Source organism: Aythya marila (genome assembly GCF_965140915.1).
Source record: "Aythya marila genome assembly, chromosome: 1".
Taxonomy (NCBI): Eukaryota; Metazoa; Chordata; class Aves; order Anseriformes; family Anatidae; genus Aythya; species Aythya marila.
Window position 1 is genome coordinate 115,990,476 of NC_139042.1, and position 15,600 is coordinate 116,006,075.

Below are 15,600 nucleotides of genomic sequence, written 5' to 3' on the forward strand. Positions count from 1 at the left end.
TAGTTCTAGAATTAAGACAACTGAAACTGTTTTCCCTGGGGTTACAGGTTAGCATCCTAGGTTACTTTCACTAAAGAGAATGGAAGGTACTGTAACTAGGGGTATTACTTCTTGCACAGATTGGGAGGTGGAAATAAGCTATCTTGGCATTAAATATGACTTACCACAGAGGTATTTATCCCATGAACATAACAAAATGTATTTTTTCCAGTTAAAAAAAAAATAAAAAAAAAATCAATGGGCTGAGTCCTTTAAGGAGCTGAAGAATTTAGTTTCATTCAGTCTGAAACTTCAAAGATCTCCAGACCTGGATGATTTCTATTGTTGCTTTCTGCCTTATGGGAAATGCTAGAAAACCAGCAGACAAGGGGACAGCACAAGAAGAAAGGAACATATGTTGCAAGACTTTTCTAGGATATACTTACCAAAAGAAGAAACAAAAGGTTTTATAAACAAGTCAAACACTTCCCAAAACATATGATTTAACAACTCCTAGCTCACTTAAAAACAAGTCTGTTTGTGTACTGGACTACAGAAACAGCGTATCAAAATAAATATGTACCAAACACGGTATGGAGGTTTCCTGACCCCAGTGTCGGTAAAGTCATGTGAACTCCAGATCTTAGTACAGAAAAACCGGTTTCCTTAGATCAACATCATGCCAGATATACCAGGAGAAAGGGAGGGGAAAAAAAAAAAGAGGCAGGAGTGAGAACACAGTAAGCATCCTGCAAATGAAGAGACTACATACTGCAGTCTTACTACCATTACACAATACAGTAGTATGCAACCAATCTTTAGTAACAGGACACGAAACGAGAGACTCATCCTTATAATTATCATCCACTAGAAAGCAGGAGGGAGGAGGAAGCATCACAGAGATTGTGGTTAGCTCTTGATTAAGAGTTGACTTTTTCCACATACAGTCATCTTCTCCAGAAGAGCCAGAGATTTTAATTGGTATTCTTATTTAGTCTGACCTACAGTTGGACTCCTGGCACCAAACCAGGACTTGGACCACCTCTCTTTTTTTAAATGGAGATCTACCTAGGCAGTATATTCTGAGATGAAAACCTCAATGTTTCTCATAGGAAGTCCCAACCAGCCTAAGTATTGCTGGAGAAACCTACACTTGATGCACGCCAACTTTTAATATGCTTTTAATATCTTACCTATTGCTTTCCATATGCAAACCTGAAACGGAACTGCCAAAAAGCCAAACGTAGTGATAGAGTAACATATCCAGAATTTGTCGTGAATGACAGCAAATCAGAGTGAAACAGCTGAGATAGAAAGAGATACAGAGTAATACCAAAAATCTTTTGGAAGATAATGTGTTTAAGTATCTTTTGTCCTCCGCACACGAGAACTAGAGGCTCAAACCAGTTTTCCCTGCACTTGCAGTATGGCTGGGAAAGTTTCTAAGCTGGGGTGGGGCTGTTTTCTGCCCCTGTGTATCTGCCTGCACTGTGATCGGTTAGCCCGAGCTTCTCATTGAGAGGGCAAGGAAGAAACGAAGGGCAGAGAGAGCTAGGTTTGCCTAGGGAAACGGTTTATCTCTAACCTATTTATGTAATAATAGCCGGTCAAGTTCCATTTTTTATAGACCTCCATCAATGCAGCCCTTGAGGTGAAGTATTTTTATGATTCAGGTTTCCTTCAGCAGGGAAATGTAGACAGCCACCCAGTCAGCAGGATCATTTCTTATTTACGTTAGCAGAAAGTGGGACAAAACTGTCTACAGGGGACACGTCTTGCTGCTCAGCTGTGGTGCTTATCTCTCAGGATGCTCCGCATGCCTCTAAAATGTCATGAAACGCACAATCCTTCCTGAAGAGTTTCTCTACATCACAGAAATCGGCATTCACCGTACTCTGCCACTGAGACTTACATATGTAAGTCTCACGGTGATTATACGCTGCAATGCCAAGGCAAAAACCCAGCACAACAGCTCGACGTATCGCTTACGTCTCTCCTACTGCTGCTGGGTCTGTTTGGAGCTTTTATTTAAAACTACTCTAATAGAAATTAAAGCTTTGGCAGCCTCGCTACGCTGGCGTAGCTGGTTTCCTACTTACCCAAAGCTCGCACTAAACAAACGCAATTACAGCGGTGGAGGAAAAGGGCTCCTAAAGGGCTGCTCTGCGGTGCGCTGAGGACACGCTGCCTGCACACGGCCAGCCGGAGAGCACGTAGTACCACGGCAGGGGCCGGGAGCGTGGAGAAAAAAAAAAAAAAAAAAAGGAAAAGAAAGAAAAAAAAAAAAAGCCAACTCCGAGCCCTGTGCAAAGCCCGAGCCCTCGCAACAGCCGGCACATCCAGGCAGAGGCACCCCTAGAGCAATGCAGAGCGCTACCACGGGCTGCCGCTCTTTCTACAGGAATAAGCCAGCCGGCTCTCCACGGCGAATGCAGAACTCCTCACTTCGCGGCTTCTCCCTCTCCCTCAGACTTTCACACTCTCGGCATTTCCGAAATCAAAGAATAAAAATAAACGCAGCCGACGGGCGCCCCGGCCGCCAAACCGCTCCCCGAGCGACCCCCGCAGGGGGAGGTCTAGGTCCCCTCGGGCGAGCCTCCGGGAGGCTCCCACCCCTCGGAGGTTTTTGGGGCGGAGAAGGGGGTCGGGGAGCGGGGAGAGGAGCCGGGCTGCCCCCCGAGCTAGCGGCCGCCCGAGGTGGCGTCTCACCTGGCGGCAGGCAGAGGGCTCCGAGCAGCAGGAGGAGGCTGAGCAGCGGGCGGAGGCTGCGGGAGGCGCGGGGCTCCATCATCCCGCCTGCCCGCCGCGGGACCGGAGGGTGAGGAGGAGGAGGAGGAGGAGGAGGAAGAAGAGGAGGCGGCCTTCTTCCCTCCCGCCGCCCAGCACGGAGGCAGCTTGAGCCGCGGCGAGGCTGGGAGGGAAGGAGGGAGGCTCGGTGGAGTCCCGGGAGCCGAGGAGGGCTCGGTGCAGCGAGCGGCTCGGCGGCGGGGCAGGTGGCGGCAGCCGAGCGGCGCTCCAGGACTGAGAGCGGAGGCCGGGAGGAGGAGCCCGGCCTCGGCGCCTCCCCGAGCCGGCCCCCCCGGGGAGGAGAGGGGAGGGCTCGGCTGCCAGACCCCCCGAAGCCGGGCGGGGAGGTGCTGCCGAGATGTGGTACGCGGGGAAAGGAGGGAGCTCTCCTGCGCGCTGCTGGGGTTTGTCCGCCGCTTCTGCGGAAAGCGAGGAGCTGGGGGCTGTGCCGGGCTGGGCTGGGCTGGGCTGGGCTGTGCTGCCTTCTGGCTCGGCTGCCACAGCTAAACGGCGGTGCGGCGGAGAGCTGGGAGAGGGGAAGGGAGAAAGGGGGAAATAAGCGCCCTGCGGGCACCCGCTGCCTCTCCTCGGCTCGCCAAGCACCTGCAGCAGCCCCAGCCGGCGTCTGAAGCGAGCCCGCAGCCTGCCCGGCACCTACCAGGGTGATTAATGCACGGCATGCGGCCGGCCCCCGGGGACTTTCTGCTAGTGAAACCCAAAGTGACGAGAGCCCTGACTCGCTTCGCCATGTGACGCTGCGAACTTTTAGACAGGAACTTCCCCCCAGAGTCCTGGAAATCAAAGGCGAGCAGTTTATTCTGCAAATGCGTTTGCTCTTCCCAAAGCGATTTTCACGATGACTAAAAACTAAGAGCGCTCACCAGGGCACAGGGAAGGTTTAAATGAGCACAGCCTGTGCGTTTTTTATTCCTCGCGTACTGCACTTGTTTCCAGTAAAATGGGGTAAGGATGTTTCACTTGAAGTCTAAACCACTGCCTTCAGTTCACATCGTCCTTCTGTCCTTCCACATTACCAGTACTAGCTTTCGTGTTTCTAAGTCATGCCACACAATCAGTTTAAAAAGTATTTTACTTTCTATATTTGCTGCTCATCAAGCTCTGCCATCCTTTGTTTTCTGAGGAGATTTCTCTCAATGAGCATTTTACTAAGCAGATTACAAAAAATACTACTTTTAAGATCAAGAATTTTTTTGTCTTCCTTTTAAAGCTGCTTTCGATTTCCAGTTCAGGGCTGGTTTTTTTTGTTTGTTTGTTTGTTTTCTTCCTTTTTTTTTCTTGTACATTTAAAAGCAGTGCTGAGTACTGATTAGTAGGGATATTCAGTAATTTTATTGCTGTAGAGCCTGGAGACCCCTCAAAATCTTGAGAGGCATTGTACAGAATTACCTTGAGGTGTTCACCTAATCTAGTTCAAAGTTGTTTTTCTCTTGTTTTCTAACTTCTAGTATGTGCTGGTTTAGCAACAGCTCAGGCTCCATTACACGTTAAGGGCCTAACCCTGCCTTCTTTATTGATATGGACAAGCCTGTTAAAGCCAGTTGGATTGTGGATGGGAGAAAAGATTGAAAAGTCAAACTCTAAAAATGATCCGAATGCAAGCAGCAAAAGAAGAGGAGAGGGCTTGTAGGCCAGAATAATGGTGCACTTAGTGTATGTTTTGTTTTGAGCATGACAATAGTGAGTTCAATTTGTCAGGATCAAACAAATACATGGATTGCTTTGCAGGATTAGAGAAGTAAATAATGCCCAAGCACCTTGTTTTTAAAGCAGATGACTAACAGTTCTCTCATTTGCATCAAAATAACAAATAGTGTATGTTTTCTATCAGTGGGAGAAAGGATGAGGAAATCTTTGTGAATGTAGCAAATAATTTCCAGTGGCACGGTGCAGAGACTAGAAGGTGAGCTACAGAACTGTGTCTTTCAAACAGCCAGAACTTACAGTGTCATTTTACAATTTATGCTTATGATAATGTTCAAAAAAATATATATATCTTTGATGACTCTTCTGCTCTCATGTCAATTCTGAATGTGTTGTTAAAAGTCTGTAAGAAATATGAGAAATGCGGAAGATAACATTATGGGTGTAATACTTGAAATCAGAAGCATGATTTGTTTCGGGTTTCCCTCACTACTTTGTCATTTCTCTTCAAAGCTGTTTCTACCTTTCATTTGAAAGGAGCTCTTTGAATTCTGAGTAAATAGAAAACATCTCAAGCTCAGATTACTCAAATGTTTTGATAACTTTGCAGGAATTTAAATGTGATTAGAAATTTTCAAGATAATTATTAAAGATATCTTTATGTGCTATGTCATTTAAACTGTCCTCAATACTGAGATTTGTAATTAATTCCTTTAATGTCTATTGGGCTGACAGAATATAGGTTTGTTTTTTTTTTACAATTTATTTTCTTAGGGCATGCTCCTGTTCCCACTGAAGTTAATGGGAGTATGAGTGAGTCACTGATCTCTTGGGAAAACAGCAACTTCCTGGCTTTACTGTCCAAAGTAAACATTTTTTTGAAGGAGTTAAAACAGTTACTAGTATATATATATATGTATTTTTTTTTTTCTTCTGTAGAAAATAACACTGTGTTTCAAAAGCACTAATAATAAAAAAAAAAGCTCTTTGATATATGCTTAATCCTATCAAACCATAGATTTTGTATTTATGTGACAGAGTGGATTAAAAATGTAATCCATTAATAATAGATCACGCATCATAGCAATGAGTTTTTGCTGAGCGGATATACCATTTTCCATTTCCAATGTATGTGTAACGTATGTTCCTTTGGGAGCAAATTCCTAGCACTAATAGTACAGAATATTGTCAACTAGAGCAATACTTGAGACACCTGGTAATTTAATCCATTGTTAATACCGAGTGAGTAAACTTTAGTATTGGGTGGTTGTTAACATCATGACAATGAAGCAGTACATGCTATTTTGGCTCAGCGTTCAGCGGTGTGTTCTGCAAAATGGAAGTCTTATATTGTTGAAATTGTCCCTGAGCCTTAAGCAGCCACCAAATGCAATGTCCAGCCTTGTGTTTCTGTAAGTTTAGTTCAGTTAGTTTAACTGGATGCTGTTAAATTAGAGGTATTACTTCAGGAGATACATATATACATATGGGTCTTGTCATTTGTGTTGGTACTCATTGCAACATTTTTTTTTAACCAATAATTAAACACAAATGTAACCTATGCTGCCAGTTACAACACTGCTAAAGGCAGCTGCTGTCAGTGAATGATCTGGGATTTGGGCCACATTTTTTATGACAGCTGGGAAATCCACAAGGTGCTTCTTGCTCCCTTAGGCACCTGAGTACCTTTACACACCAGGCTCTGCAAATCTCAGCCAAAGCACGTTGAAGTTGAGTGCAGGCTTTCTGATGACTTTGCTTGATTAAGGGATGAGCCCTGGTAGTAGAGTTATTCTGCATTGCTCAGTATCAGCACATTAGGATAACTGATAGCAAAGTCAGTCCAAACTAGATGAACTAACTGTGTGTGGTAGAGAGTGTCTTTGGGTTGTAAGGTGTTTCAAACAAAGTGCAGGATGCAAGTAGAAAATGGACTAAAACCAGACTGGTGCTAATGATCAACTGTGGCCAATCTTAGCACAGGACAAAGTTTACTGACCAGGGTTTGAGCAAGAATCTGCAGATTTAGCTGACTTGGATCAAAGTAAATGAGACACAGATATTTGGACTGAATGAATAAATAAACAAACAAACCTAACCTAAATTGCAGTGGAATAATAGTTGGAATCTGTGTTTCCAATATTTCTTCACTGCAGAAATGATCCCACTCAAAACAATCAGCAAATGGCTGACAGTATTGTTATTATAGTCATCAGCATAGCAATTAGGCTTCGGAAACAAATTTATTTTCCTATTATCCATGTCCAATGCACCTGTTTTTACATAATTTAACTAAAGGACCAGTACTGTACAAACATTCATTAAAATGGTATTACACTTACATTATATACAAAATATCCAGAATGCCTTCAGCTGAGACAGTTTTCAGAAAACATGAGTGAGAGGTGGGAGGAAGATATTTGAAGAATCAGTGGTGATTACTGTCTTTAAAAGTTTGTGATTTGCCTTTTAAAAAAAAAAAAAAAAAAGAAAGAAAAAAAGAAAGGAATAAAAGAAAAATACCAGCTTAGAAGCAGCTCTTGTGCACAAGAAGTATAAGTAGAGCCCAAGTGGCTTGACATGTTAACTAAGAAGTTCATAAAGAACAAAACCAATCCAGTTCTTCAAGTTGCAGCAGTATATATCAACTTTGGTGCCCACCTTCTCACCTTTTACAAAATCTTCTTGCAATTCCCTTTTCCTCAGTCTTCTTTAAAACAGGTTTGAGGCAGGTAAAAGTGAGCAGTTTTCAGGTCTCTTTTTTCATTGTAAAAGGCGCTCTAGAGAGTGAAGAATTGTAAGAATTGTTTTTGTATGAAAATCCCATAGCATACACAACAGCACATGTGAAGCATAGCTCTGATAATGTATCAGAGATGTTATATAGCTGTAATACAAAGAATCAGATTGCTAACACTGCTAAAATGGTTACTCTGTGTTCCCACATTTTCAGCATCCACGGGGCCAAATTCTGTGACTTTCCATGCCTTCAAGTCCTTGAATGAAAACACCTTAATCACCACCTATAGGAACTGACTGACCACTCCATACTAAGGAGCATCCTTAACAAGGCATGTCTCATTCTGCCAAAAAGCACCCTGCAAGCACTTCTGCAACATCTGGCTTGCACTGCTGGCATGCCATGAGGGAGCAAGAAAGTGCATAGTGCCATGAGATTTAAGAGGATGTTGGGTTTCTTTCTCCTATTTGGTGGCTCCAGCCAGCTCCTGATGCTTGCCCAAGGTTGGTCTGTCTGCACAGAGGGTAGACTTCCATGTGTCTCAAGCAGCAAGGAGCACAGTTCTCAGAGGGAGAATCAGAGAATCATTAAGGCTGGAAAAGACCTCCAAGATGATCCGGTACAACCATCCCCCTACCACCAATGTCACCCACCAAACCATATCTGCAGGCACCACGTCCAGCCTCTCCTTGAACACCCCCACAGATGGTGACACCACCATTTCCCTGGGCAACCCGTTCCAGTGCCTGACCACTCTTTCTGAGAAGAAATGTCTCCTCATTTCCAACCTAAACCTCCCCTGGTGCAACTTGAGGCCATTCCCTTTAGTCCTGTCACTAGTTATCTCTGAGAAGAGGCCGACCCCCAGCTCCCCACACCTTCCTTTCAGGTAGTTGCAGAGAGCAGTAAGGTCTCCCCTGAGCCTCCTCTCCTCTGGACTAAACAACCCCAGTGCCCTCAGCCGCTCCTCACAGGACTTGTACTCCAGGCCCTTCACCAGCTTCGTAGCCCTTCCCTGGACACATTCCAGGGCCTCGATGTCCTTCTTGTAGTGAGGGGCCCAAAACTGAACACGTAGGACATAAGCCTTGTTGGCTTCAGTAGGCTCCACCACTACCACCACCCCACCACCACCCCCAGCCGGCAGACGAGGCCCCAGCGTGCAGCTCAGCCCCAGCAGCGCTCCAGCCACCATCTTAGGCCTGACAATGGCCCTGTCACAGGGAGGTATGGGCCCTCCAGGGGCGGCTTGGGTGCCATAGCCAGGTGTGAGGAGACCGCCTGGTGCCTCCCAGGAGTTCCTGGGGACACAGGGGGACACAAAGGGACATAGGGGGACATACAGGGGGGACACAAAAGGGCACGGGGGGACACGGGGCCCCAAGACAGCAGCTGCCCACCCTGTGTTCCCCTCAGCCCCAGAAGAGCTCAGGTTGCTTTTTGGGCACAGGGGCCTTTTCACAGGGCTGTTGGGCTGGTCTTGGTATCGACCTCGCATGAAAACATCCCCCCTTCTGTTTTATCACTGTCACTCCTAGTTACGACTTGAACTAACTCGATTCTTGCCAGGTCAGCTCTGTCACAACAGTGCTACCAAAGCTGGGCCTCTGTTGCCTGATTCAGCCCCCACTGCCAGTGCAAGTGCAGACAGCACCCTGGCAAAGCAACAGAGAAGACTGGAGGCCCCTTCTGGCCAACATCCTCCTTCTATCTCTGCTGCCGTGCTGTCAGTCAGACAGCAATCTGAAAGCATTTTAATATGTGACACTAGATGAGCTGGTGTTGGGACAGCAGTGGGAGTGCCAAAACAGCTTCTGGAGTGTGGGATAGTGCGAATGAGGGCTCTGGAGCCCAGCAACAATGGATGAGGCCATAGATACCCTCTCCCACAGCAACTCCAGAATGTATTACTATATTCAAAATTAATTTTGTCGTACTTTTAACAGGAACTATGCCTGGTTTTGGTCCAAAATTTCAAATTCTTACTTGGATCACTGATTTCTGTATGAGCCATGTAATTTTAAAAATCTGCTTGATCAAATCTAATCAGAATACTGATGCAGAGCAATTTTTCATCTGAGGGTCTTACACTGATTAAGCCTCAAATCATGACACCTTTGTAAGGTAGATACTCAAATACCTTTCACTTTAGTCCTGCCTTTCATTTGAGGAATTCAGATATGCTTGGCAGCATAGGACAATAGAGGGGATGCTGAAGCCTAGAGAGATGAGCAATTTACCCAGATCTACTTTAAAAAGCAATGGCAAGTTCAGGGCAAAATTCAGAGTTCCTGAGTCTCCATCATCTACCATGAAACTAAAGACACTTTTTATACGTTGTGTTAGATCTAATTTGTGAATGTTTTATTTATTTACAAATATAAAGATTGCATAGTAATGCTGGTAGTCAAGTCAGTGAAATGTAGCTGCCTGTAGCAGTTAGTGTGCTCCGGTTTAATTTTCAAACTTAACAAAGGGGAGGTAACTCATTCAGAGCAGTCATGCATCACAGCATGTTGTGGATGTTCTCCTTTGCATTATGAAAACAACCAAGGAAAAAATGGAAAAGAATGAAAAGAAATGGGGTATGTTTAATAGAAAGTTTAGAAGTCAACAAGTGAAAGAAGAGAAAGGGAGTCTGGTTTATTGCTCATTTTGACCAGCAGACCATTGCCATGTCTGTAGGAGAAAGCAGGGGAAAAATCCTCTAGTCCCATCTCATCTCTCCATAATTCTTAGCTATGATAAAGAAGAAAATACACAAGGACATAATGATAACAGAAGAAAGATCCAAGTCTAGAAATCTGAAATGAAAAGGAGGAGTAAGGGAACAAAAGAGTAAAGGTTAACTTAGAAAAATAAATGATAATGATGTTTTTAAGGTCTACTTATTGCTACTTTTTCTCAAAGTATTTCAGCATCTTGCTTTATAAATAGTACAATTGATATGAGAGGAATTCTTGACAGGATATAATTTTATAGTGATTGCAAAGCAGGTGATTTAGGACAAATCCTTGGCTGGTCTGAGCCTTCACTCTATCCACCTAAGCAGAGACCAAGTGGTTTTAGGTCTGCTTGCAGCCAAAGAGAAAAAAAAAAAAAAATAAAAGAAAGAAAAAATAGAAACAAAGAAAAAAATGAAATTCCAAGCAGCCTGGAGGTCTCTGTGTGGAAGAGGCACAGAACAGCAGACAGCCTGGAGCCTTTCATGCCTACTTAGGACTTACTGGAACCAAAGAAAATTTCTTACCCCTTCTTTAGAAGTGATTTTCTTCCCTTCTTCTCTTGAGCAAACCAAAGAACTTGGATCAAGAGTTGAAGACTGATGAGTTAATGTTGAATAGCACAGGTGTATTGGCTGCATCACACTTCAGAGTTCAGCTCCTTCAAAGAACTCCTCTGGGAGATTCATCAAAATAAGAACTGAAAAGGAAGAGTTAAAATAGAGGTAGTACTGGATTCCCACCGGTTTGCAATTCTAGCACACTGGATTCTGTACATCCCAAACCTGGACAGTTTCCCTGTGTGACAGGTATTACATCAAACCCTCCTTATCAGTTTTTCCCTCCAGTCTTGTTATTAGTAGCAGACCGTCTCATGCTGCATGCCTTTTAACATGAGTAGCTTTCATTCATTAACTTGTAGGAGAGGGTCAGCAGGAAATCAATGATGCTTTTTTATCTAGCCATATGCGGAACCATTTAAATGAATCCACTGACTACGTTCCAGCATTGCAATTTCTTCCCTGCAACCTTTGTTGCAGTGTGTCTGCCCCTGCTTGTGCAGCATCAGCACTTGCAGATTAGAAAGAGAGAGGCTTTTCTCAGTTTTCCCGAGAAAACAAAAGCAGTTGCCTCTTCCCAGCCTGCTAGTTACCCAGGGCAGGGATGAGCCTGCCTCAGGGGACTGACACACCATGTGTCCATCACACGTGCCTTAGAGCCATGTTATTGAACAGTCAGGTTCGTGGCAAAATGCCTTTGATCTTCTGTTCTTTAACTGGATATCTGTGCCAAGGCTAACTTTGTATTTTTTATTTTATTTTAATGCTTGAAGATTGAAAGGCTTTTAAGACAAGATTGTTTGGATTGCAGGACAACTTAAGGGGGGGAAGTACTGGATTATCTCTCATATACACAGTGCTGGTTCCTCAGAAAGTAAATTTAGCCCTCAGGAAGAAGGATGCAATGATTATAAATGTTGAAAATACATTTTTATTATCAAATCAATAGAAATGCGCCAACAGATTTGAAGGAGAGGAGGGACAGGAAGTGGGTTGTGGGAGTAAACCATGTAGGAGTGATGATTATTATACAATATGTTGCATCAAAACAGCAGCAGAAGTGTCCAAAGTGACTGGACTCCCTTTAAATAGCTTTTGCTGCTCCAGAGTAAGGAAAAACTCTGGCTACAGGGAGTTTTCAGATTAAATACGCATGATGAGAAAAAGATGGCTGAAGGGAAAAGAAAAATATTATTCTTATTTTGCAAAAGGGGCAACAAGGCATCTTGAGATTGACGTGATTCTCTGGAGAAAGAGATTTTTAAACTTAAATGTCCCTGAAGTCCGCGTTTTTGCATATGTCAAAAATCACAGAAAAGATGTTCTATAAAAAAATACAGAGCAGATCATCCTTAAAAATGAAGAAAACTGTAGGATCCATCTATAAATGTATATATTTTAAAGTATTGCCAATCTACTGTAGCATATAGTTCAGGATTAAATAAAAATGCATCCACATTAAAAGATGGCCAATAAAATATCATCCTGTTTTAGTTGAATAGTTTACAGTTTCCTGCATGTTACATTTTAACACTAAAGCAAAAAGTATAGGAAAAACAATCAAACCAAACTTGAAGAAACTCTTGATTTGCAGAAACTAAAGCTGGAGATATATTTCGATAAAAAACTACCTTTTAATTATCTTCAGGAAACTGTGAAGATGTCTTTGGGAAGGAGATTTATGACAACGAGTATATTGGCAGAAGATGTAAGCACAAATTGTCAGATTAGGGACTCACATTGAGTTGCGTCCTAAAAGATAATACCGGTGGCTGGTGCGTCCCTATTAGGTAGGCTAACTGGGGTAGCAGCCCCATGTGCTCCCAGTGGCTGAAATAATCAGTGTGATTGTAGAAGCGGCACTGCAGGGGCCTTTTTCATACAGAGTGCTGAGAGCTTCTGATAAGGATGGATAACAAATACACATATTTTGCCAATTCTATTTAGTAGTGCTTTGCAGCTCAGCGGCTGAAAGACAGTTGTTATTGGCTGCCGCGGGATCAGGCTGTGCAAGAGGTGGCACATTGTGGATTCAAGGTCCTGTTCACGTTCTTTCAGGATGTGCTAAAAGGTTATTTGCTAGGGACTGCATTCAAAAGGGTTCAGACCTGCCCAGCACTAATGTTCTGAAAAATTGCACTTAGTAACAATGCACAGAGTCTACCTGTTTTACAAAGGGTAGGCTTAACAAGATCTCTCTGCTCTTCCGGCTTGCATTTAAAATAACATTTTTAGTCCAAAACGTTTTTCAGAGGGCAGTTTATTCCCCTGATTGTACAACCTGGACTTCAGACTTATTTTCAGGCTTACTGCTCACCCTATCCTCCTTTGTCATAAAGTCTCCCATGTCTCATCTTGACAAGATGTTCTTCCCACATCCCATTATCTCTGTTGCTGTTCTCTGCCAGTCCTAGTCCACATGTGTGCTTATCTTTTGGCTTCCCCTGCACTTTTAAATCATTTGTCTTAGCTTACAGGCAGGTTTCTACCTGTTTGTCCACAGTCAGGCAACCTTCAACCTGCCAGTCAGTTTTTTTCCCCACTCTTCTCTGTTTACCTTCCTCTGGCTCTCACCATGAGCATGAACCCTTTGACTCTGGTTGCCACCATGCTGAGTTCAGCCGCATGGCATTCTCCTGTTCCTTGGAAATTCACCTATAGTCTCATTCATTCCAGAATAACTTGTGTCTCATCAGCTGATTTTATTTTCTGTGTGGGGCTGTTTCAATTCACTCTGAGCCAGAGGTGCTATATAGTTATTACAAGTAAACAGACTTATTATGGCTTCATATAGTTTTATTGATAGATAATGACATACACAAGATAGCGGTCATGCCAGCTATTCAACAACAAAATTATACATTCAATACATAGTCCAAGATATGAAGATGCATTTGTACAAGGATAAAGATGTTTACAATTATAAGATGCAGAGTAAAGATCTATTTGGTCCTCAAACTATACTTTTGCTTGATGTTCTTTGTAAGACATTTGTAAAATGTTTTTAAACAAACAAAGGCACATCAGAAAATGGATGCATTAATCAGAGTCCTTGTAGACCTTGTACACATTCACTTACTTGCTCTTCAAGTATAAGTCTCTGAGCATAATTGTTTTCTCACATTTAAAAAAAAATAAATAAATAGAAGAACAGGGGAGAGAATGTATGTAATAGAAGTCCTTTTCTGTGTTATATGGGGTAGGAAGTTGGAATTTGCTTCACTGAAACAGGGCAGCAATGTACAAAATTTCATCTTTCCTAGAATTGAGGTGAGGTTTTAAAAAGGTAGAAGTGGTAACAGAAGAGTTTCCACTTTATTTATTTATTTATTTATTTATTTATTTTTTGAACCACTGCAACTAGTCCTTGCTTTCACTGTGGACTCTCTTTTTCAAATCATATCACTTTGGAGAGGGATGAACCCCTTGAAAAGCAAAATCCGCTAACAAGGCAACCAGAAGGATTTGAGTCTCTAATCGAGCTCATGCTGAATTAATGTTACATTTTCAAATGCTACTTGATGACATGGAGGATGGCACTGCCATACCGTTCTTATATTGTATGAAACAAATTCAGAGATCTTGAGAAGTTCTTAGACATGGCATCTATCTCTCTAAAATCTGAGTGCCTGTCAAATATATACAAAAAAAAAAAAAAAAAAAAGGAAAAGAAAAAGGAAAAGAAAAAGGAAAAGGAAAAGAAAAAGAACAAGAAAAAGAAAAGGAAAAAGAAAAAGAAAAAGAAAAAGAAAAAGAAAAAGAAAAAGAAAAAGAAAAAGAAAAAGAAAAAGAAAAAGAAAAAGAAAAAGAAAAAGAAAAAGAAAAAGAAAAAGAAAAAGAAAAAGAAAAGAACAATAATACTAATGCACAGCTTCCATGAAGTTCTCATCACACACAGTCCCAACAGCACTTTAAGGAAGGAATGTGGTGTCATTGTTTGCACTTTGCAGATTGGGAAGCTGAGGCAGTGGAGGCAGCATGCTTGCCCAAATCATCCTATAGGTCTGTAAAACACGGGAACAGCTGCAGTGTCCCATGAATGCCAATACTGCCCTGTAATCTTTACCATCTTGTTTCTTCCTTTGGATGTTGCTTTAGAATAAGCTGTCCATGAGAAAAACTCTTCAAGTGTGCTACTTAGCTTCGTTGAGGGATCTTAACAAGTCTGAATTTGAGCAATTTTAAATCCAAGGCCTCTCTGGTATTGAGTCCTTCATGCCCTTCACAACATGTACGTGAAGCCTTTGTAGAAGCCATGGGTAATCTGGGAAACAGTGTTATTAGGGGGTAAGACAGCATGCTCATTTACTTTCTTTGCATTAAAAGAAATACGGTCTTTGCTATTTCAATAGCTGTCATCCACAAGGACCAGAATGAAGAGCTGGGAAAAGGCTGAGCCAGAGATAACAGAAGGAGAGCACAAGGTCTTTGTGATGAGCACATGTCTTCCTATGACAGCAGATTCTCAAGGTATTTATAAAAATATATATATACTGAATTCCTACAACACCTGAAGTTTTAGATAGTGCTGTTTGAAAGTGACTTTCAGCTGTGCATAATGAAATAAACTACAATTAGGTGATTTGGATATTTTCTTTTTAATTTTGATAAAAGCATCTTAGAGATCTTATAGATGTGATCTCTAGGACAGGCTATTAACCTGCAAACAAACTGGATGTAGACAAGGGCATCTGGAAACTGCAGAGGACAGAAAGACTTTTCCTATTGAGATGCTTGTGTGAATATTGAACACAATAGTCATTATAACTACTCAAACTTTTTCTGACCTTTTCATCCCAAGGCCCTAAGTCCCGAGAAGAAGATGAGTACCACCATTACCCTTGTTGAACATTAATATGAAAGGGTGGGTGCAAATGTGTGACTCTTGGTGTGATTTGGATGGTTGAGGCTGTTCACGGATGAAGGTCTGTAGGAATTGGCTCCTGTTTTTTTCAGAGGAATACCATCTTCCTCATGCAGAGCAGCTGCTGTTGCTGATGACTCCTACTGTTTGAACACATGGAACAAAGCTGCAGTGGGTACCCATGAACGTGTATGTGTGTTTATAAGGGAAAGCGCAGATTGGAACTCATTTTGGAAATTCCTTCCCCTTTGGATCAACAGTACGTTAACTAAAGAGCCACTCTTT

General features: G+C 42.6%; 1 protein-coding gene across 1 annotated transcript in view; it reads right to left on the minus strand.

Annotated features, from left to right (window-relative positions):
• The window catches only part of ALCAM (activated leukocyte cell adhesion molecule), a 116,710-nt gene extending 113,669 nt beyond the window's left edge, over nt 1-3,041 (minus strand). Inside the window, exon 1 of the mRNA XM_082782216.1 lies at nt 2,689-3,041. Coding sequence (XP_082638342.1) covers nt 2,689-2,770 — 82 coding nt within the window. The 5' untranslated portion in view covers nt 2,771-3,041. The remainder of the gene's footprint in view (nt 1-2,688) is intronic.
• Nucleotides 3,042-15,600: the final 12,559 nt, after the last annotated feature.